At 34.1% G+C, this 21,423-nt stretch overlaps 1 protein-coding gene across 7 annotated transcripts in view; it reads left to right on the plus strand.

Moving 5' to 3' along the window:
* The window catches only part of DYNC1I1 (dynein cytoplasmic 1 intermediate chain 1), a 229,102-nt gene that overhangs the window by 84,156 nt on the left and 123,523 nt on the right, over window positions 1-21,423 (plus strand). For all 7 annotated transcript variants that reach the window (XM_070767291.1, XM_070767290.1, XM_070767292.1 and 4 more), the window contains 2 exons: window positions 16,496-16,585; window positions 21,143-21,305. In XM_070767291.1, coding sequence (XP_070623392.1) covers window positions 16,496-16,585; window positions 21,143-21,305 — 253 coding nt within the window. The remainder of the gene's footprint in view (window positions 1-16,495; window positions 16,586-21,142; window positions 21,306-21,423) is intronic.

Below are 21,423 nucleotides of genomic sequence, written 5' to 3' on the forward strand. Positions count from 1 at the left end.
CTATTCAACGCAACCTGAGTTGAGGAATTGAGGAGATGAGGCAGCCACCAATAAATTCCTCACTCCAGCCTCTCTGCTTTTGTTTGTCAGTCTCCTTGGAGCCTACATTAAAAACTCCATCCTTGTTGTTTGGGAATTATTGGTGCTCTAATGCAGCACTTCTGGGGGGCATGAGTTTTAAATAATGCTGTTATATAATACAATATAGTCTCAGGACTTGGGAGGGGAACGGTTTCTAAATTGTTTCCAGAGGCCAAAATGCTTCCACCTTTGTTCTTTCGCTGTAGTCAGTAACAAATGTGCATCCATTAACATTGGAATATTTCATCTACTAACTCATTGCATATACTAGAAAACACTGGTAATTTATATCATAAATCAGTCACTACCTGAATTAATAGCTACTGCCTGTTCTGAGACAATAGTATGTAACAGAGGAAAATATATCCCAAAAAGCTGAGAATTAAGTCAAGAAAAGCTTGGTAACTTCCTGTACACCTTCCCTCTTTACACAGCAATTGAATCTGTTTTTAGTTTAGCTATCAATTTAGCAATAAATTGAATTAAATACTAGAATGTTTGAAAAGCAATCTCTATTTCATTCAAATTACATCATTGATCTGTTTTAAATGTTCAGCATTTTTTCTGATTAAAATACTGGTAATCTGTCTTTTTAAAATAAAAATAGGTTACAGGGTATTTACTGTAAAATATTCATTAAATATTTTGTAGGAACTGGAGAAGATTTCTCTTATGTAGGTAAACACAATGATGTGTACATTTCTATATTTTGTTGGGGAATAAATAATGGTATATATAAAGAGAGAGGAAGGAAGGAAGTTAATAGTGATGTCTTTTCAACCTTCCTTAAATTTCTCTGTTAGTTTTTTATCTTTCTAAAGTTGCCCTACTGGATAATTAAATAATGGATCGCAGTTCATACAAATCTGGGTTAATTTAAGAACATTAGCATGATACAGCCATGGGAGAAAAGCAAATTCATCCTCTAATGCAGTATTTCCCAACTTTGGCAACTTGAAGATATTTGGACTTCAACTCCCAGAATTCCCCAGCCAGTGTTTGCTGGCTGGGGAATTCTGGGAGTTGAAGTCCAAATATCTTCAAGTTGCCAAGGTTGGGAAACACTGCTGTAATGTATATTTGCCTTAAAAATGGTTTTTGCTTTTCAAGCAGAAAAAAGATCTTCCTCAAGATCTTATTCATGTATTTTTAGAGACAATAAGAGGCCCGCGATCGCCCGTTTGGCAGCCATGTTTAAATTTACCAATCTAACCTATAGTCCTGGTACTCTCATCAAATACTAATCAGTGCTTGTCCTGCTTAATTTCTTTTGTGAGCAACAGGTAGAGTGTTCCCTGTCATGCTCCCACCCACTACCCTTAAAAAAAACAAAAACCCTCAGTTATTTTCTCAGGAATGCATATACTGTACTGTATTTTATTAGCTTCTCTCATTCAACAGAGGGCTGAGAATCTGTTCAATGTATCTGTGTCTAAGGCAAATGTAGCTTTGCCTAACAAATGTAAAGAATGTTCACAGTAAGAATTTGACAGTTCATTTTGCAACTTGTGGACATTACTACTTCCAAAATACGTACCTAAATTTTGTTGAACATAGAAACATAGAAGACTGACGGCAGAAAAAGACCTCATGGTCCATCTAGTCTGCCCTTATACTATTTCCTGTATTTTATCTTACAATGGATATATGTTTATCCCAGGCATGTTTAAATTCAGTTACTGTGGATTTACCAACCACGACTGCTGGAAGTTTGTTCCAAGGATCTACTACTCTTTCAGTAAAATAATATTTTCTCACGTTGCTTTTGATCTTTCCCCCAACTAACTTCAGATTGTGTCCCCTTGTTCTTGTGTTCACTTTCCTATTAAAAACTACTGTTTCATAAAACTTTCTGAAATTGTGCTGCCAAGGTCAAAAGATTAAAATTAACTACCGATATGTTTGGTGGTTCTATACATTTTGTTCTGCCATGTATTGTGGCTTATGAGATAAATCATAATTGGCTAGATTCATGTTGCACATATTAATAAAACATAGCTTTTGAGTTTTCATGGTGAATTTGTAGTATAAGATAAAAACAAATACTCATAACAACAGATACACATAGTAATTTAGTACAGAGTGTTAAATCAGAGTAGGAACTAGTATGCAGATGTTAAGTATTACATTGTTGTCAATTATAAATAATTCTAATAGTGTTTATGTGAGATATGTGACTTTTTTGTGTAGCACCTGACTGCCTCTTGCACAACATCATAAAGTATGCTTTATTTCTACAAGCTGCTAAGTCAAAAAACAAACAATTACATTATGGGTCACAATTGTGTTTCTCATCAGAAACCACAGAATTATCTCCTCAATGCCTCACTGGGAAATTTTTGAAACAAATGTTTGGATACCCATTGATGGAGATTGCTTCCCTCCCCCCTTTTCTTTTTTACACCATTAAAACTCCTTTAATGGAACTCTGTGTACATGAGCTGTTCACTATCTGGCCTTTTCAGTTTTTATAGGCAAAATTGAAACTGTAAACAACAATAGCAACAACCCTAAAAACAACCTAAGTAATTCCGTGTCTATAACTGAAACAAATTCAACATGTGCCAAGGGGTTTAGAAACCTTTCTTTATAACATGAAGCACCACCTTTCATTTTGCCCTGTTTCCTAATATCTCCAGGGTTCAAGGACTGAACTGAAAACCTTTTCCTTTCTATGGCGTTCTTCTCCAGGTTTTTTTTCCCTAATGGAGCACAACTTCATGGCAGATTGCTCCTATCTTTTAGTTGATCACCAAATCTGTGTCTGCATTTCTGGTTTTTTTTAAATGCGCATGTTCTCTTGCACATTGGATTGCCACCTTTTCTATATTAAAAGATCAGAAAACACTGTTGTTCTTCAGCTGTTTTTGCTGCACTTGGGGTTCCTCATAGAGAATCATGGAACATGTTCCCATTTCACCTCCTCCCCGCTCTCCTACACAGAGACATGATAGTGTGTTCCTGTCCCTTTCTTTTTCTTTTGAAATATCATTTGGGTGTTATTGTTTACACAGATGAAAATGTCAACTTGTTAAATCTTTCTATTTGCATTTGTTCTTTTCCAAAGAATTCTGGTGTACCATCTCCCTCCCTCCCTCCCTCTCTCTTTCTCTCATTCTTTCTCCATACCTAAAAAAGTATGGAGGGAGGGAAGCTTTTCCCTAGGTTTGCACATATATTTTGAAAAATAGTTCTATTGACAGAATCGGCAAGCTTTCATGACTTTTAGGTTTGGCTAAGCCATTAATGCATTTATTGCTTTTGGCATCAGGCGACTAGAGTGGTTAGTTGCTTGAATTTTCTTTCTGTCTCTCTTTTCTTCTCTTCTCTTTCTGGCTGTATTTTCCACCCCTTTGCCATTCCTTTTTCTTGCTAATAGCACCGAGTGACAGCTTTTGATTAGAGGAGACTTGAAAAGAACCTAGCAAGCAAAGCCATTACATCAAAACTCAGATGCTTGCTCTCAAGAACCTTTTCTGGATGGCAGGTGGTTACCCGCCCTGAGAGATAATTCAGCTTTCTATTCTTGCTCTTTCACCTTGAAATGCGGGAGGAGGGAAATGTGGATTGAGGGGAAAGAAATTGGAGTGATAATTTGCTATCATAACATTTATAATTATCTTTCCTCTCCTCTCAAGTCAGCTTGGTTATAAAAATAAAAATGCTGTTATAGTTTTAAAAGGGATATATTGGTAGAAATAATCTGTGGCTTATTACTCACTGATGTATGTAAATCTGTACCTATACACTTTAGACAGTGAATGAATTGATTTATTTGATAAAATTTAGTTTAGTTTAGTTTAATCAGATTTGTATGCCGCCCCTCTCCACAGACTCGGGGCGGCTCACAGCAACAGCAATACAAAACAAATCCAATATTAAATTAATTTTAAGAACACCACAAGTTAAAAACCAATCATACACACTAGCATACCATACACAAATTTTATAAGCCTAGGGGGAAGGAACATGTCAATTCCCCCATGCCTGACGACAGAGGTGGGTTTTAAGGAGCTTACGAAAGGCTAGGAGGGTGGGGGCAACTCTGATATCTGGGGGGAGTTGATGGTCTCTTCCATAACCCTTCTCTGAAATCTAATAGAAGGCAAGCTCTACAAGCCTTTTCATGGTTAGTTTTCCGTGTGAAAATTGTGGGGAAGAACTTTTTTATGGAACATTTAATCATGAACCCAGAGCTATATTTTATTTTTCTAATGAACAATCCTCAAGTTGTGGCCTTTTGTACTCTAGACTTTGTCATATATATATATTTCAGCTATTTAACCAAAATAAAGAATCTCACTTATGTTTTGTTTTGGTTCCTTTCTATGGAGTTGGTCCCTGGAGGTTTCCTCAGCCTTTTCTGCAGATTGTACTACCATCTTGGCAAACAAGAACTATGAAAGGACGGAGACTAGTCCACAGGGAGAATATGATGGAATTCAACACCCTCTCTAGTTCTTGCACATTAATTTTTTTGTTTGGATTTCAGCCACCTATGTGGCTTTGGAGAAGGGCAGCATACTAATATAATAATAATAATAATCATCATCATCATCATCATCATAATTATTATTATAAAACAATTTTCCAAAATAAATTCAGTATTATAACCTTGAAAACATTTTTTTATATAGGTATTAAATATCATAGTGGTTTTGTAGTAATAACTGATAGATATCTTTAATAATCTTTACTACAGACTGAGACTACAAAGGACCTGTCAATCATTAGGTTAAACCTTAAACACTGATGATTTGTATTCACATTAGCAGCATGAGACAACTCCCAAAATAGAAGGACTCTTCTTCTTACAGATTTCCCCACTATTTGCCTGAGACACTAAATCAAAGTGAAGTTTAGTCGGGTGATGGGACACATGCACAGAGCACTGTTGTATGTTGTTTGTATTGCGTTATGTGTGTGCAAAAACAAATATTTTTTTTAAAAGTGAAGTTTATGTAAAATCCCAGCATTGTGTATGGGGCTGGGGTTGGAAAGTTTGCGTTTGTTGCGATTTTCCTGTTTTAAATCTGCTGTCAAAATAAAGTGTTTAAATTGTGCTTTAATTTTAGACAGATCCAAATCTTTCCCTTTGACTCAAGACAGTATACCAAAACCATTGTGACTGTCTTAATGCCATAGGTACTCATTAACTATGACTCAAACAAAAAAGAAGAGCAAAAGACACACTGCTTTGTCATTGCTCATTGCTTAGGAATGAGGTGATGAAAAGCGAAAGAAAACATACATTTCAAAGTGTTAATGTGCGCATACTAGTTTAACATTCGAACAGAATTGGACAGGTGTCTCACCAGCTTGAAATTAAGTACAATTTAGTTTTTCAGAGACATTGAATTTGAAGTATAAGATCTGCAGTAATAGTTAGCTCTGAATAAACACAAATACTCACATAAACACTGCCAAGTAAATTTTTTTCTTTCATTTTATCCTGTTGTCCATTATGCACATACCAAGTGCTGTTTTAAAGAACTATTTATTTGAAATTTATATTTATCACCTCATTTGCAAAAATCTAGACAATTCATAAATGTGTCTTATACAAAATTGTTTTTTAAAAAACCCCCCACTAAAATGGAATGTATCATAACATTCAAATAAAATGCCCTATCCCATCCAAAAGTTTCTAAGCGGAGCTTGATCAGAATAATTATTTGGAGTTAGGCAGTGACTAATTGAATAAATTAGTCGCTAATTGAATAAATTAGGCAATGCCTAATTCACATATATATTGTAAATAGGCATATACAATAATTGAAACAATTGCTAAAGTTTCCCTAATGTCATCCATAGTGCTGATCCTGCCTACTTGATATCTGTAAACATGCATATATGTGAACTATATAACTTGTTTAGGTATTATCATAATGTGGGCAAATACATGGGTTTATATTTAATAGCAATAAACAATTGGCTCATTTAATAAACAGTGTTAACAAATTCATGTTTTAATGTGACATTTGAATTTAATCAATGTCAAATGTTTCTGTAAAAGTGACCATAATTGTGGTTTATCTTTATATGTATCAGCAAATGATAGCATGATATGATTTAAAGATCATATTCTATATCTGCCCGATCTGTTTCTGAATATTATCTCATTATTCTGAACTTACAAAAATTCCTCAGTCCTTTTTTGTATAAATAATGATAATTGTTTACCTATCAGGGATTTTTTTTTTGTTACTATAGTTTTCACTTAAATTAATGAATATTTACCAATCAACATATATTTTTGAGAATACCTTGGAACACGTATAGAGCACATTTGTCTCAAAGGTTTATAGCTGTTAAAAAGTCCTGGACACAGTTTGAATTTAAAAGCTTGGAAACACTCAGGGCAGAGAAGGTGAACTGCATACAGGGTTGGATTCTGCATTTTTTTCTATTTAGAGATTAAGTACTGTATCAGCTTTGTAGTACAAGCATTTTTCCCCTCCATGTATTGTTAGAACAGGAATCATTTTAATTGACACTGATTCATTAATGCAATTGTAAATATCCACCATGAATTGTGGAGATATGAGTTTTGATGCTGGTATAGCTAAAGGGATTGCCACAATGATGGCTTTTTAAAAATTTCCTTAAAATATTCTTTTAAAAAACCCTTCCTTTCATGAAAAGAATGTGTTTTTAATTAAAATAACCTCTATTACCTTAAGATATAATAATTTTTCTTTGAGTCACTGCTCCAATCTCAGGAAATGTATCAGCTTTTCTAACACTTAGGCACCTAACAAAAACTTGTAACTTACCCTGACACTTGAAATATTACTGTTCTATTAAGTTATGGTTAATAATCTATTTATATGTTTAATCTCAATGCATATTTTTATTTTATATTAAAAACATTTTTGCATCCACCTAATATATTTTCTACAACAGTATACAAATACCTTAGATAAACAAATAGATGCCAAATTCATTGTCTTCCCTCAGTAAAAATTTTACCCACCCGAAATTTTTTAAAGTAGTTTTTCATCTGATTTAGCATAGTATGCATGAACTTTTGGAAAAATAACTGATAACTAACAGTTAGAATCGTGCCTACAGAGAGTTTCAATGCAGTACCTTCTATGAATGTTTCAACCTTTCTCTACTAATAAAATTTACTTATATTTAAATGCAGAGTAATTAGAAGGCAAAAAGATGTTGACTTAAGCACTCCAAATTTACATTTCTTATTATTTAGATCAGGGGTGTCAAACTTGCATCATTATGGCACTGTCACGTGATATATCAGGACTTCACCCCTCTTTGCTAAACCAGGCATGGGCATAGCCAACACATGACACATCCAGCCCAGTGTTCCCTCTAATTTTTTTTCAGTGTTGGCGGAAAAGTATAGTGTCTGAGCGGCAGTCCCTTTGGGACTGGGCGGCATAAAAGTAAAAACAAACAAACAAACAAACAAACAAACAAACAAAGGAATTGGAAACTCGTGGGCAGACATCTCAAATCTCCTGCGCTATTGACCCAGCCTATGAGCAGTGAATTTGACAGCCTGGATTTAGATCTATCATTATAATTTTCATTGGTTTGTCAACATCGTTTCTCCATTGTTATGGGCAATTGAAAAATAAATTGAACAAAAACATTGGCTTGTATTATTCTAGAGCTGTTACATTTTGCCATTTCTTCTCTTTTCAACGTGCCATTGAAAGCAATCTAATTGGTTTTGAGGAAGCTTTGGCTTACCCACAATTATTTCCAGTTTGCACTCTTCTCATTGGTGTGGTATTTGCCTAGCAGTACATCAAGCAAACCGGTTGACCCAAAGCTAAATCTGATCAGATTATTTTTTTTTTTAAGAAAACACTGCATTCTATCAAATGAGCATTTCATGATAAACAGAGCTGAAATTTATCTGAGATGAACATAAGAGACTAAATGTAACTTGACGTCCCCAAGAGAATTAAATTTATGATAGAAAAGTAAGAATACAAAAGGCCAATCGTGATCTGGATTTCGGAACGTTTGAACAAGATTATGACTTTACCACTACTTTTTGCTTGCCTCAGTTTTTTTACATGTCACTACATCCCAAAAATAACAGAATAACAGAGTTGGAAGAGAACATGGACTAAAGTAAGTAAATAAATACAATTACAGGGAAAATGACCTGTTTTTGATTGCTACTGCGAATCTCTTATTTTGTCAACTATGTAATCCTTCTAATGCATGTGGAACTAAAATGGCAAAGGCCTAAATAATTTTCTTTGTTAGTTGTATTATTTTACTCCATGACTTTGTCATTTTCGGAAAGAACAGAAAGTCTTGCTGAAGTACTTCAAAAAGAAAGGGCCATAATTGGTTTTTTAACTATGAACAAGGGGCAAAGAACTTTGAGATTATTGTGGCAACTAAGGAAAATGTAGTCAGGCCAATAAAAATCAGTTTCTGGGATTCAATAGATACTTTCCATAAGAACCATAGGCAGCTTTCCATATTTAATTAATAGGAAAATAATTATATTGAGGGATCCAGTAGAGGAAGCTCTGCAAATTCTTGTAGCTAGGGTTTTAGTTAATATGGTTTATTGGGCAGTTCTCAGATGCCAGAAGAAAAATCATAAGCAAAACACCGAGAGGCATTTCCTTGCCATTTGGCTACTATACTCCATTATTTTTCACAAAATGGAAAAATAAGACCTGCCTTTCTAGGGCAGTGACTGAGTGCAATGAAACCAAAGCTGCTTGAATACATAAAATCAACACTTAGTGGTAAAACAAAAAACCAAATGATGGAAATACAAAATACTATACCAGCAGATCTGAGAATAGTCGTGCCAGAAATAGTGTATGCTGTAATCTTAGAGAGATTAATAGATAGTAACATGAATCAAAATTAACTTGGAAGAGTCTTAGCAGGATATTAGATTTTCAGGTTTCAGTATACTATCTTTAGTAGAGGCAAGAAGAATTAGTGCATCAGGCAATTCTTTTACAATCAAATTGTTGAAATTCATAATATACGTGTGGCTGTCTCTATTTTACATAAAATCTTCGGATAGTTACAGATTCTATTGTGTGTGTGTGGCTAATGTTCTGTTTCCCAATATATAAGTAACCTCATTCTTAATTATTATTTGTGTATTAGTCATACTTTGTCCCTGGAGGCTTCACTATACAGTACAGTATAAAGAGGTACCTTCTATAGATAATTAGACAATAGCTTATTCAAGACTCCCATTACTCTCATAAATAGATGAGAGATTTTCTGGCACAGCACAGGAATGTTAACGGTGACTTCAAGCTGATAACTAATAATTCACCCAGACACCATATTTAGCTTTGAATCTTGACATTCTCTTTTCTTCGAAGGTGTCTCACTTCTTATCCAAGACTGCAAGGATTTATACTCTTTGCAGACAGCTGGTCATTTGCATTCTTTTAGCAGATCGTTAAGGTCACCTGTAGGTTTATATATATCATCAGGATCCCTTGAGTGGAGCCTTCTTAGAACTATTGAAAGGACTGTGTTGTAGACTGGAAATATATGATCATATGCCTCTCTTTCTGTTGAGAGAGGGCTGCTCAATTTTGAAATAGATGGCCTCTTTGACCCCTCTTTCAAACCAATGATCATCATTGTCCAAAATGTGGACTTTGCAAATGGCCTGTGACTTTTAAATACATATGGACTGCTGAATCTAGTCTTGATGTGTTTGTTCTTCTATGTGTTTATGAAGTGGTTGTTTTGTTTTGCCCAAGGTACAGCTCTGCATACGACTCATTTGCAATGTGCATAAACCACATTGCTCATTTTATGTTTAGGCATTTTATGCTTAGGTTGGACAAGCTTTTACTTTAGTGTACAGTGTTCCATCGATTTTCGCGGGGGATGCGTCCTGAGACCTCCCGCAAAAGTCAAATTTCCGCGAAGTAGAGATGCAGAAGTAAATACAGCATTTATGGCTATGAACAGTATCACAAGCCTTCCCTTAACACTTTAAACCCCTAAATTACCATTTCCCATTCCCTTAACAACCATTATTACTTGTACTCACCATTGAATAAGACATTTAGTGATCCTGATATTTATAAACATAACTATTTATTAACAATAATTGGTTTTTTTTTGTTATTTATTTGCAAAAATTGCTAGTTTGGCGATGACGTATGACATCATCGGGCAGGAAAAACCGTGGTATAGAAAAAAACCCGCAAAGTATTTTTTAATTAATATTTTTTGAAAAACCGTGGTATGGGCTATTTGCGAAGTTTGAATCCGCGAAAATTGAGGAAACACTGTATTCCTGGGTTTGAAGTGTGCACATATGTTATGTTGGCTGAAGATCTTCCTGAGCTTTTCCGATATGCCTGCAACGTATGGAATAACAATGTTGCTTTATTTATTCTATTCATCATTGTCTGTTATGGAGAAACTCCTTTATGGTCTTTTTTGAGAGTTGAAGTGCCACATGGGATAGCTATGTATTTTGAGGGATTCCTTGACGTATTGTCATTCTTTCCCATCTTTGCTGGTAGGCAGGCCTTCAGCTCAGTGATGTTAGGTTTTGATGACCCAGTGGATGGTGGGAATCAAAATGTAAATATTGATCTGTGTGAGTGGGTTCTGTATCCATTTGCATCAGATGTATATAAACCTACAGGTGTCCTAAACAAACCACTAAAAGAATGCAAATGACCAATTGTCTGCAAGGAGTTTAAATCATTCTCCACCATCTAGTCAGATCTGAAGAAGCTTCTTAGATTGGAAGTGAAATATCTTCAAACAAAAACCAGAAAGTTTAGTTGCCTCTTGAAAAAGCACTGTTGGGACAACTTTGACCGAGGAATCTCCATAGACATTGCGATAAATAGTGTTCCTTGAGCTAACATTCATATAAAATTGATAGTAGTTTTGGCACTGAGGAACAACTTTGAATTTACATTATTTCCCCTAGCCCAAATTTTCATTCACTTATTCATTCACAAAAGCCATGGTGACACAGCGATTAAAATGAAGTACTACAAGCTAATTCACTGCTCACTCCAGGAATTCAATTCTGAATGACCCCAGCTTGACTCAACCTTCCATCCTTCAGAGGCTGGTAAAATGAGGACCTAAATTGTTGGATGCAGTATGCTAACTCTGTAAATCTCTTAGAGAAGGTGATAAAGCACTGAGAAACAGTGCATAAGTCTAAATTATATTTCTATCTTGCAGGATATACTTGCAGTTAATTTCATTTGTACTAACTTACCATGCCATATAGACTACTGTTTAACAAAATAAATATATATATATAGCTCATTTTCCATATATTAACATGCAATTCTTAAAAGTGGTTATTATTCAAAGGGGAGAGAGGAGTAATTTCTAATTATATAAAATTAAAACATGATACTTCCCACGGCTCAGAAACATATGCAAAAGTACTGTCATGGTGCAAAGTCGTGGTGAAAGAGTAAATTTTATACTCCAGGGACAGCATAGATCACAGTTGTTGAATTGGTGGTGCAAACAGCAGCACAGCGGACTGTCTGCCCTACATAAATCTTATGCAATAATTAGCTCCATAGTGAACTGGTTCAAAGCAACAGCACTAGCTTCAAGAGAAACTAAAAACACATTAATGAAAATGTCACTTTCATAGAGAGAAGATATAGCAGATACAGTGATACCTCGTCTTACAAACGCCTTGTCATACAAACTTTTTGAGGTTTAAGATTTTTTTGCCTCTTCTTACAAACTATTTTCACCTTACAAACCCACTGCCGCCCCTGGGATGCCCCGCCTCTGGACTTTCATTGCCAGTGAAGCACCCGTTTTTGCGCTGCTGGGATTCCCCTGAGGCTCCCCTACGTGGGAAACCCCACCTCCGGACTTCCGTGTTTTTGTGATGCTGCAGGAGAATGCCAGGAGGGGAATCCCAGCAATGCAAAAACAGGCGCTTCGCTGGCAACAGAAGTCCAGAGGTGGGGTTTCCCAGAGTGGGGAGCCTCAGTGGAATCGCAGCATCACAAAAACACAGAGGTCTAGAGGTGGGATTTCCCATGGAGGGGAGCCTCAGGGGAATCCCAGCAGCGCAAGAACGGGTCCTTCGGCTGGCAAAAGGGGTGAATTTTGGGCTTGCACGCATTAATCACTTTTCCATTGATTCCTATGGGAAACATTGTTTCATCTTACAAGCTTTTCACCTTAAGAACCTCGTCTCGGAACCAATTAAGTTTGTAAGACAAGGTATCACTGTATAATGCATGTCTTGAGAATAGAACCAAAATGGTTTTCTGTATAATGTATACAACAACACTATAACAATATGTATAATTTTAGAAATTAAACGTGTAGCTTTATGGTTTCCACAATAGCCATCTATTTCTTTGGACTTCTCCCTATGAAATTGGAGATGAGCCTTGAATCCCATTATTTTCTCCAACTCATTCTGCTAGACTCCATTCCTGGCAGGAAATTTCCACTTCAGGTCATGAAATCCTGATTTCAGACTTTGAAGGGAAGAGATATTAGAATCTGAAGCCTTCCTTCTGGGATTTTTCAAAGGGCTTAGAATAAAATTTAGAATTGCAATTGTTAAGTCTCCCAATTGGGTGCAAAATAAAGTAACAAAGAAAGAACTAAGGAAAGAAAAAAAATCCTAAATGAATAAACCCAGGTCAGGAAAATGTCAGAGAGTTACAAATGTTTATAAATATAAAATTGAATCCTGAAGGCTTGTAGATTAAGATCTAGGAAATCCTGGGTAAGTAAAATTATCTGTTCCCTCTGATTCCATTAAGTAATTTGATACTTGCTCTGAAAAAATATAGTTGCTAGATGAACCATGTTTGTTGTATACAATTTTTTTTTGAACTGTATATATTTTAAAGGATTTTAAACATGTCACCTGATATGGGAGTGCTTCTGAAAATTTGGGCAGTTGTAGAAAGTTTTGAAATGCAAGTGCACTTCAAGTATGCTAAATCATGTGTGGAAAATGTATATATGTATTGTGTATGTATGTATAGAATTAATATGGCATAAGTGCTATTGTCTCTATTAATAAAATTATCCTTTATTACTTTGAGTTCTTTTTCTAGTACAATAATTCATTTTTCAAATTGCCATCGTAGGACTGAATCCATTAACTCTATCAAAATACACTGGCATGTAGGTTGTTCATAGATATTCATCTTATTAAAAAAAAGGAAGGAAGAAAAACCAGGACCATTTTCTGTTCAAAACATAAATAGTATCAAATAGCTATATCCATTGATGTCTTGCTTATTATAGGTATTAGCAATGGCTGGATAATTCTATTTCAACTCCATTACGCAATCAAATAAAGAAATCTGGTACTTCAGCCAGATGATTCACCAAAATAAGCTGTTTGAGTGGAAGAGGATGTTCTATTTTAATGTTCTTCTAATGGTCCTTCAAGTCACCCTGACACCTGGTGACCACATGACTAATATCCAGGCAGTTCTGCTGGCAATGTTTTGGGAAGTGGTTCTTCCTAGGGCCGAGAGGGAACGACTGGTTCACAGTCATCCAACTGGCTTTATGCCTAAGGGAGGCGTTCTATTTTAGAGCCTTTAAATTGGAGCCAGGAGCTCTATCCAGGACCTCACAGATGCAATAGACAAGCTTACCACTGAGCTACAGCATTACTTCCTTCCTCAAATGTACTCAGTTGGGCTTATGAGGATATAATTGGTAGTGGATATCAGCTGGAGTCGCAAAACTTTCATATAATTTAAGGTAAACATAACCAAACAGGAAAAGGAAACATATATGAGTAGAAGAAGTGAAAGCAAGGCAAGCATAATTTGCATAGGTCAAAGAAGGGCAGTAAAACATCTGTTCGTAGTAGTTGACGTGTCAATTTTCAGTCCTCATTAAATTCATATTAATGCTGAGCCACTCTTAAACACTAAATGTACCTCCCAGTTGCTGTCATCTCAAGTTGGGTGGTGATGGTCACTTTTCAGAACTGTGCTGATCCTGTTTACTTGTCAGTAGCATCTGACCTGGGGTCAGTATTGTATTTAACCCTTTGTTGTAGGTCAAAAGAAGAATTAATCTACCGAGAATTGGATTGTTTGAATAACAGGTGTCCCTTTGTAAAGTAGTTGCCAGACTAAAATTGGAACATGTTTTCCCCCCTTCCTTCCCTTTTATTTTGGTGGCAAAGAAGAATCTCAGGGACAAAAATTCAAACTTAAGATCACTGAGACTGGCAGTATGCTGCACGAAGAGAAAATAGCAGGCGCTTAATTTAACAATATTTGAAGCTTTTGACTGTTTTGTTCCTAGGTTGGTTTATTAAAAAGCCATTGTCTTCTATATACATAAAAATTTTCATATCACAATGTAAAACAATGTCAAATATGGAAACATTTACTGCATGTCTCATGGTAATGGAATACATCAAGAGCTGCAGAGTAAATAAATATATCTGATAATAATTGAGTATGTGTATTCTTTAAGAAAAAGTAGTATTTTTGAAACTCAGTTATGTTCTTGACATATATATATACTGCTCAAAAAAATAAAGGGAACACTCAAATAACACATCTTAGATCTGAATGAATGAAATATGCTCACTGAATACTTTGTTCTGTACAAAGTTGAATGTGTACAACAGCTTGTGAAATTGATTGTCAATCAGTGTTGCTTCCTAAGTGGACAGTTTGATTTCACAGAAGTTTGATTTACTTGGAGTTATATTGTGTTGTTTAAGTGTTCCCTTTATTTTTTTTGAGCAGTGTATATATTTCACATTTTTAAGTAAAAAAAAAAATTCTAAAGAGGCAAATAAATAAATAAAATTAATATTAAAATCTGCCAGAAATATTACATTTCTTGCATTTCTGCTGTAATGATTTTTCTGATAGAAGAAATAGTAGGAACAGATGGGAGAGTATTGAAAAGAAAATAATGTTGTAATCTATGTAAAATTCCATGAATGAGGCAAAGTGATTAGAGAATAATCAGGTCTAGCCACATTCCTATTTGAAGGGCCTGCTGGAGAAATTGTAGAAAAAAACCAGATTCCTAGGTTTGAAAGGGGACATTTAGGCTGTTGCTTTCAATTATTGCTCAGTGTAGGATCCTGAAAAATATATTCCAGGCAGATGATTTTCTGTAGAAGAGAACCTCCTGTCCTGCTGTGATCTATAACATTTAATTGTAACCTACCTTCTTGTTGATTCATGATTCATAAATTAATTCATTATTCTACATTGGGTTCTCTGAAAGAAAACAGAATAGACTTTGACTTCTTTATCACATTTTTTTTCAAGTTTTTGAAAAGTGCTGTAATATTTAATCTGTTGTTTTTCTTTCCTCAAGGTTAAATATGTCCAGTTCCTTTAGTTTTTCTATAGGGCGTAAATTTCTAATTTCCAGATTATTTCATTGCCTTTTTGAGAATATTAGACATCCAGATTGTGTGATCCTTTTTAAAGTTTGGTGCCCAGATGTCGACATAATCCTTCAGGTAGTCTAATTAGCTGTATCTTGAATGGAAGTAATAATAACTTCTGATTCCATTTTAGTTCTTCTTTTTCTTTTTTCAGATTTTTAAAATTAAATTTATCAGGATATAAAATATATAAAAATAAAAATAGTAGGAAAGTGGGAAAAGAATAAAAAAGAAAAAAAGCATTGACTTCCAACTTTTTAAAACAGTTTGATAAGATATTAACTTTGCAGACTCAACGGAGTCTACAGAGAGGGGTAGCATACAAATCTAATAAATAACAATAACAATAATAATAATAATAACTTTCTAGTTTTCTGCTAGCCATTTCTATGACAAACGAACTTATCAAATAAGCAAACCCAAAGTTAAAGTTTCATTTTTTCCTCATCTCAAGCTCAAAATCCAGAAGTAGTTTCAAATAGAAACAAATTAAATATGTTCTTTTATTTGATTAAATCAGTCAATTTAGTCATTTCTGCAAGTTCCAATATTTTTTTCTAGCCAATCATCCATTGTAGGAATTAAATATTTATTTATTTATTCGATCTCCATTTTTCTTCATAAAGTATTTTTTTTGCAATAAACAAAGTTCCATTTCCCTTTGTCCATTAAGGCTCTAAGTCTCTATTTTTATTTTTATATTCACTTTAAGAATCTTCTATATTAAAATATGAATCTTACTCCAGTATTTTTTGCTTTATCATAGACAAAGATGATAAAGCAATTTATATTTCTAATATACATTTGAAGATTTGGCGATTTATCTGGTGATAAATATCAATAGTGTTGATTTTTCTTTTAAATTATCATTTAATGTAAATTTGAAACTCCTTGCCCACATGGTTTTTCATTGTTCAAGCATTATATTATTATACCCAAACTTCTTTACTTTTTGGATTGTGTAAGCCTTCACATATTGATTCTCCAAATTCAATTTCAATATGGCTCCCTTTTGTTTTGTAGAGGATGAGGAAGATGATGAATTGGTGGAACTGAAAGCTCAAAATGATGCTGAGATAGAAACTCAAGAAAAGACACAAGATGTGAAGGAAGGTATGTAATTAGGTTGTTTGGGATTAAATACTTGATGTTCATCCATTAGGCTTTGCTCTCACTAAGCTGTATTGTGTCACTATATGTTTTGTTATGGGTTTCTTTTTATGGTTTAAGCCCTATTAAGTCACCTTCTGTTGCATCTATGTGCTGAGTAACCCTATAAATAATTTGAATAAAATAAATATATACTGTATATGCTTAAGATTATAACCACAAGTCTAAAATCTATCTTTTTTTGGATGATTTATAAAAAGAAGTTAGCTGAATGATCTGAATTCTGCTAAACCTAGAAATATATTACAGTTTTGTATTTTTTAATGTTCTAGTCTAGAGTTATTTAAATTAATAGATGCCTCGTGGTCAAAGGCCCATCTTTCTGACATGTAGGATAGTCATAGTCATTGCTTTGACTATGAAATGTACTTTGGGAGTTCTCTCAAGCATTTAGAAACCTGACTCTTTTTTTTGGACAGGCTTATCGATCTGAGATGCTTTTAAATATCTATGCCATTGTTCAAGTTATTTTTTTCATATTTTGTTTCATCTTAGCTAGCTTGACTGCTTGCCAGGGCAGTTTATAAATCAAATAACAAAATACATTTCTAGAGAGAAGGGCCAAGAATTGTCCATGGCATTTACAGTTTAAAAAGATTGGGTAGATTCTACTAGTGTGGAGAAGTTTTGAATCTGGAGGGCAGTTATGGGTCAGAATAAACTCAATGGACAAATGGTCTGAGCATATCAAAAGCAGTTTCCTAGATTTCACCTTTTGCCTTTAGCACTAATAACTAGTGTGGGTATACCCAAACTCTATTAATCTAAACTTACACTTAAAGAGATTCTGCTCACTTCAGTGCAACTCTTCTTATCTGCAGAGAAGCCAATAATCTTAGTAAGAGCAGAAGAACTATACTCAGTTGTTCAACTGTGGTTGAGATTTGGGTCAAGTTTCCTTTCCTCGCCACATAAAAGAAACCATAATTCGTGTATCTCTGGAAGATGACGTAGTGAATTATGAGTGAATACTTTTTAAAAGCCAAGTTAAATAGACTCCTGAAAGATATATATTTATTTTAGCTTTTCACGGGCTCGCAAGTGACTTCTATGTATACCTCAGCTGTATTTGAAGGATAGCCATAACTAACATCATCTCTTTTTTGTTATAGTTTAGTCTAGTTGAAGTGTTTTGTGTTGCCTCTGGCTCCTCTTCTTGTCTTCTTAAGCCAGATTTCAAGCAAATGATAGTTGTAAACCCCCCCCCCCCATTCTTTCTTTTCTTTTTGGTAGTAATAGTTTTTGAGACAATCAGACCGCAGGTTTAAAAAGGAAGTCTGGTAGTTGAATCAAAGACAGCAGTACTTTGTGAGGATGTTAATATTTTAGCAACTGAAAAGAAAATAATAAATTGAAACTGACACTGGAACTGACACAAAGTTGGTTGAGTTTCAGTTAGCTGCCTCACTTCCTTTTGTACCATTTAAATTTCTTTTGTACCATTTCAATATTTCGAAAAAGCTTATCACCATAAAATCTAGTCCCATAAGAGGGGTGAAACGTGTAATTTTTTCTCATGAAATTTATCTCAGGATAATTAAATCTGGGCTCATTGCTGACTCTTTTTATGAAAGCCATTGCTTGAGCATAGAACATAAGAATCAGCAATCTTATAAATGTTCCCATCTACATGCAGAAAGTATTTTTCCTCTTAGCCATCCGGCATTTGAAATGGAAAATATTAGTTTCATGTCACTGAGAATATTGTGGATTTAAAGGTTTATCCACAAATACATAGGAATAGAATTATCATATAAATAATTATGTGGAAGCATAGATAGTCTTTCACTAAACTTTTCAGTTTTCTTAATGTTTTTAATCACATAATTCCATCATACAGACCTTCCTTTTCTGACTTTGTAACTTTTGTTTTTGCTTTAAGACAGTGATTACAAGCATGTTAGAGGAAATACATGTATTACAATTAATATTTCCTGCTGTTACCGAGTTCAACAATATTTATTCTTAATTAAGGGCTTTCCTGAAAATTAGTAATAGATGAAATGCATGTTTATGTTGGCATAAAATGCCCAGATTTCCTTTTCCATGCAAAGCAAAATACCCTTTCCAAAAAAAATTTTTTTGCAGAGTTTCTAATAGATATTTAGCAGTACTATTCATATTTCTAAAAGCTGGATCAGTCCTTCCATTGTGAATCTTGGTTTTGAAAAAAACTTTCCTGTAAAATTTTCATCCAAATTAAAATTGTTTACTAATTCAAAATATTAGAACCTGGGGTTGTTTTTTTTTAAAGGAAGTAGACCCATTAAACAAAAATCTGAATATTTCTAAAAGAAAAAAAGGACATTCTGTGAAATATTATCTGCTACATTTGCTATTTTACCCTGTCCATTTGAATAGTAACAGTAACAAAAAATATAGAGAGTTGCTACATCCTGTAGATTGATACTAATTGGTACAGCTTTTCAAGTTTCCACAAAAGTTTTCCTGGTCTGAGGTCTTTAAAAAGCATATGATTTCATGCTTAGAATAACATGTATTTTAAAAGCGCTACGTATGGAGATCCAGAGTCATCGAGGTCATGCACAAATTTTAGGTTTCATTTCTTGTTTACATTTTGTCCATTGTCTAAAACAATTATGCCTTCATGTTTATACATAATAACAGCTAATTTTAATTTCTAGATACCTGTTGTTTGCAATGATTGTGCCATTAAAATAAAAGTTATTTTGCCAAAACATTAAACAGAATTGATTTCTATCCCTCATGTTCTATGCTTTTCTTACAGGATTTTCATGTTTAAAAACAATAGAAAGAGTGGTAAAGTTAATGTTCAATTACTAAGGCTGAAATTATATTTTTGTAATCATACCATACACATTGATTGTGTTCAAATATGGTTTGTTGAAAAAGGTGCAGTGTCTTGATTCAATTAATGCTAAACTATGAAATATGCTCTATAGCCACAACTGCTCACAGTGAACTTAGAGGAACACCATGGGATATTTTAAATTTTTGTGGGAAAGACGATGATACTTTGACATCTGCCAGACAAAGTGCAACCTGAGGCACTGTGTAAAAAGGGTGCCATGAAGCTTGAAAGGCTCTGTCTTACATCTATATAGTCTTAGGATTGTACATTATGCTATGTCAAAATCTAAGAAACTTGATTATGGTTTAGTATCAAATACGAACCTTATCAATAATACCACTTTTGGGTAAAGGCTATTTCCCTTTGTCCTTGTTTTACCTATCTGAAGCCTTTTTGATTGGTGCTAATTTGTATGGTGAATATAGGTCCCCTGATGTTACAATGCAATGTATGATCTATTATCCATTTTCTTACCTACAATTATCTGGGGTATATGGGATGAATTCACTTACATCCACTTATTTCAAACATAATAGAAATAATTCAAAAGAGATAGCAGGGCATTGTTTGTTTTAGGATGACCTAAATTAATAAAACAGGGTAAGGAGCCTTTAGATTTAATTTAGGTATTAAGCAAAGAAGAAGGATGGAAATGTTTATGGGCATAATAAGAAAATATTTGGTTTCTTTGGAATTACAGTGGGATCCCTGTCTAAAAAATATTTCATTCAGTTTTACAGTCTATAATTTATCATCATGCCATGGTAATGATATTTTGGAACATATTTCTGTATTAAATATATTTTCTAACTTCTACCTCTATAATTTTTCAAATACTGGTCCCTGTATTTTAAACTGAATTTCTACTAATACTTTCAAAAAATTGAGCATGACAAGTTTTCAGTAATCAGAAAGATCCAATGTTATAAAACTGGTTCCAAGATCTTTTCTTTGTGTAACTTCTTTTAATGATAAATGCACCAAAGCATGCATTTTAATCAGTTAAGAATACTTTAATCTAGCTGGATGTCAGCACACATCTGACCAGCATTCAATTTGAAAAAAATAGGGTTATACCTTGTTAAAACTGGATAGGAAGTAATCTCTAAATCCCAGGCAGAAAAAAAACCCAGAAGAAAGCAACAATAAGCTATTTTCAATTTATTGCCAAAAAACCCTACATGAGTAGGGTTTAGCTATCAGGAATCAAGCTCAACTTCTTATTTTAAGAACATTTTAGGATTTGTTTGGTTTATTAATTGAAATTGAAGATAACTTCCATAATTGAAAAAAAACATTTAAGACTACTTTTTTGTTAAGCGTGTTTCACTGTCTTTGCAAGCTTGAATAGGTACTAAGCATCAATCAAAAGTATTTCCAGAAATCTGAATGTGAATTTTATTTTGTGTGTGATCTTAATTATTTTATTCTTAATAATAAATGTGCAAGATATAGGATGTTTTTGGTATAGAAGCCACAGTCTAAGATTATGTAGTGCTATATTAATGAATTCATTTTTTTTTCCTTTCGAAGGCAGCAAACCATCCAGTTGTACCAATTTTACTATAGGTTTCATAGGAAGATCTCATTTCTTTTCTGAAAAGTTAGATTCATCTGGAAATATTTAAATGCTTGTATGTTTAATGCTGCCAATATTCTTTTGGAAGCTCCTCCTAGAGAATTGACGGAGGAAGAAAAGCAACAGATTCTACATTCAGAAGAATTCCTCATGTTTTTTGATCGGACAATACGGGTGATTGAACGAGCCCTAGCTGAAGATTCTGACATTTTCTTTGACTACAGTGGCCGGGATGTAGAGGAAAAAGATGGGTCAGTGCTCCCCTCCTTTTTAAAAAATAAAAAACAAACCCGGTCAATAAATTAAATGGTAATTTGTGACTTACAGAGAGCAGTGTTCAGTACATCAGTAGGGATAAACTTTCTGAGT

This window comes from Erythrolamprus reginae, chromosome Z (assembly GCF_031021105.1).
Source record: "Erythrolamprus reginae isolate rEryReg1 chromosome Z, rEryReg1.hap1, whole genome shotgun sequence".
NCBI lineage: Eukaryota > Metazoa > Chordata > Lepidosauria > Squamata > Dipsadidae > Erythrolamprus > Erythrolamprus reginae.